The 3,274-nt window shown below is 52.6% G+C and overlaps 1 protein-coding gene across 1 annotated transcript; it reads right to left on the reverse strand.

Moving 5' to 3' along the window:
- Window positions 1-759: 759 nt before the first annotated feature.
- Window positions 760-3,266, reverse strand: LOC118328487. Its single transcript, XM_035662239.1, has 4 exons — window positions 2,501-3,266; window positions 1,514-1,681; window positions 1,215-1,393; window positions 760-1,067 (listed from the first exon to the last, which is right to left on the reverse strand). Exons 1-4 carry the CDS (start codon window positions 3,080-3,082, stop codon window positions 788-790), a joined length of 1,209 nt encoding a protein of 402 aa, XP_035518132.1. The 5' UTR covers window positions 3,083-3,266; the 3' UTR covers window positions 760-787.
- Window positions 3,267-3,274: the final 8 nt, after the last annotated feature.

Genomic DNA, 3,274 nt, shown 5'->3' on the forward strand with positions numbered 1-3,274 from the left:
TGATCACGATAGAAGTTCCCGAGTCTGTCGAGAGGAAAACAGGAATGAATTGAGTGTCTAGCAAACTGGAGCTCCTGCAGCTGAATGTCAGAGCTCCAGTTAGTTAATAATACACTTGTTGGGGGAAGATCCCTAAAGAGCCTTTTGCTCCTCTTAACAGACACAACATGTGGATTTAAAATGTCTGTGTAACATGGATCAGGGCTCTACGCGACACAAAGCTACGCTTGTTCAACTCGTAATCACCGCTCGCGTTTCACCGAAAAGCCCAGAATCATCGATCACGAGAGATAATGTTTCAACAAGTGAAAATCCCAACGGGACTTCAGCCGCTACCACTTCAGGTAACACAGAAGAAGAAGAGATGGAGGTCGGCAGGAAGAAAGTATCTTCCTCCACAGTGCGATCAACACGTTATTGCTTCCTCCGAGCTTCTTCCTTGGTGAACACCTCGCCCTCCACGTTCTTCTTCTTATGTGTTACCTGAAGTGTAGCGGCTGAAGGTCCCGTGGGATTTCACTTGCGTTGAGAGGACATGATATCTCTGTGATCAGATTATCTCCTGAGGCTTGTTCGGTGGCAACGGCGAGCGATGCAGTAGCGGAGTTGAAAAGGCGTGTCGGTATGTCGCGTCACGGAGCCCTGACTCCGTTACGCCACAGGACACTTTTAAGTACACTGTTCGCTGTCCTGTTAACGAGAGCCGGAAAGGCTCTGTCTAGGACCTCTGCCGCCAACAACGCTGCCCTCAATCAAGACTACGGTAAACATCTGCCCAAGTTCCCCTTTAAGGTTTGAGCTCTGCACTACAGGTCATGATACTCACAGCCTTCTTGCCATTTCGGAGGCGCTGCAGCAGCAACCTGACGGTGTCTTTGTTCTGACACAGTCCCATCGTGTTGAGAGCGTCCAGAGCGGAGCCAGAGCAGCCCTGCAGGCGGAGCTCCGCCCCCAGCGAGGCCTGCAGGAAGTTGTTCTTCCAGATGTTCCTGGTGAAGAGCGGGATGGAGAGCGCCACCACGGTCCGGCGCTCCAGCAGCGTCTGGGCCTGCTCCTCCGTCATCTGGCTGCCACGCAAACACAGAACAGTTAATCATCAACATCTGGTCAGATTTAGACCCACGATGAGCTCATTTTAAAACCCGAACTGAACCATCAGCGGCGTTGAAGCTCTTCGCCGTGAACAGTGTCGGAGGATCTGGACTCAGACTTACTGGCTGCTCTTCGACAGGGTGTTGATGTCTGGGAACAGCGAGGTGAGGCAGGTGGTGACGAGGGGAGCTTTGTCCTGAGCCCAGTTCAGACAGCGGCGCCAGGGGAAGGACGACAGCGGCTTCCTGTGGGACACCTTCTGGTGGAAGGGGTTGTCGGTCTGCCGCGTCAGCGCCTTCATCTGCACCACCACCAGGACACACAGCATAACACCATTACACATTAGTGACAACACAAAGCTGCTTACGGGAACTCAGCGCAGGACGTGTTTGTCTCCTCGTCCACCGGAGCAGCTCCTCACCTCCTCTTTCAGCTGTTTGCTCCAGAAGTCCATCATGGGCTTCCGGGCGCCTTTGGCCGACCAGAGCGTTTTGAGAGCGGACTTGTAGCAGGACTTGCTCACCAGCAGCGCTGCTTTGCTCTTCTTCCCCATCCTGCGACCTTTCTTCTTCTTGTCTCTCACCTCGGACTGCAGTCACAAACACAGAAACAAACACACAACATCAACATTTCTTTCTCCGGGTAGAGTTGTTCTGATGCCAGTGCTGGAAAATCCTACGATGCTTAACTGTCTAAAATGCAGCGTCGGGTATCAGTGAGAGTCTGTGCGCTGATCCATCACCTCAACACGAACAGGACACTTCCCAGCAGGATCCTGTTCGCCACTTTCACCTCCCGGACAGTGAAATCAGGACTCACTCACTCTGACAGCTGGTTTAAAGCCGCAGTGGGAAGTTTGAAGCTTTCACTACATCCTGATACTCTGGTTCCTACTGCAGCTTTAACTTGAGTCATAAACCGACTGTCAACACAGGGTTAGTAATATATGCTTTTACTACATCTATTCTTTAACACGAGTGTTGGATCCGTACTCTGTATCTGCAGATTCATACACCATTTATATTTTCTATAGGTTGTATGGAGCAAAGACACTTAACTGTCTTTATTTATTAGTAAAATTAGTTACAAATCCTGAGACAATAATTTTCTGTTCAAACTGGACAAAAAAAGTCTTTGAGGAGTTCTGGAAAAACTTTAAAAACAGGTTCAAGTGCTGTTAAATGTCTGATGCTTTTGAAATGAGAAAACCAACCGACTAACATTTATAAATATAAATATAAATATAAATATAAATATAAAGGAGAAGATGTGATTGTTTTCAAAACAACAACCCACTGGCTGCAAACTACACTAACCCTTTAAAACACACGAATCAATACAACACATATATACCTTGATATGTTCTTACACCACTAATCAATAAATCGCGACAGTATCGATCACACACCTTCTTCAGCACCGGCGGTTTCAGCCACAGGGACCGCTTCCCGCTCTGTTTGCGTTTCCCTTTGCTCCTGATCACCTGCGCGCAGGTTTCACACAGGAACGACCTGTCGTGCACTACGGCGTCCGGGAAGGCCCAGTGCACGGTGTCCGGGGTGGTGAAGGTGTACACCGCCCTCCGGTTGAAGCTCCGGCCCTGCCGCTCGAACTCGCACTTGCAGCAGGAGCAGCTCCGGTCCTCCGGGCGGCGGGGACCGCGCCGGCGGCAGCCCGTCGGCACATCCGCGGGACCCGAGTGCTCCTGTGCGGCCGCGTTTGGAGGCTGTTCTTCGGTGTGCGGCGGCGGAAAGGAGGCCGCTTCCACATCGTGTCCACCGGGGCAGTCCACCTCCGCACCGACCGCCGGTTCGGGCAGCTCCACCGACAGAGTCTGCTGCTCCGGGGCGCTCTCCGGCGGGGTGAGTCCGCCGTCAGCCGCCGGCGCTCCGGAGAAAGACTCCTCCGCGCTGTGGGCGTAGTCGTGCTCGTTGGGCTCCGAACCGGCGTCCTCGTCGTTCCCCGCGGTGGTCTCGGTGTTTTCACTCATGCTGGACGGAGAGCGGCTCCGGTTGTAACGTTAGTCAACAATCAACAGACGCAGAAAGAAGAACTCTGTCGGTGGTCATCGCTGGTCGCGGAGCAACAGGCTAACGGCTAACGGCGGGCTAACGGCTAACGGCGAGCTAACCGCTAACGGCGAGCTAACGGCTAACGGCGAGCTAACGGCTAACTGCTAACA

This window comes from Morone saxatilis, unplaced genomic scaffold (assembly GCF_004916995.1).
Source record: "Morone saxatilis isolate NCDOM2014 unplaced genomic scaffold, NCSU_SB_2.0 Contig18, whole genome shotgun sequence".
NCBI classification, from domain to species: domain Eukaryota; kingdom Metazoa; phylum Chordata; class Actinopteri; family Moronidae; genus Morone; species Morone saxatilis.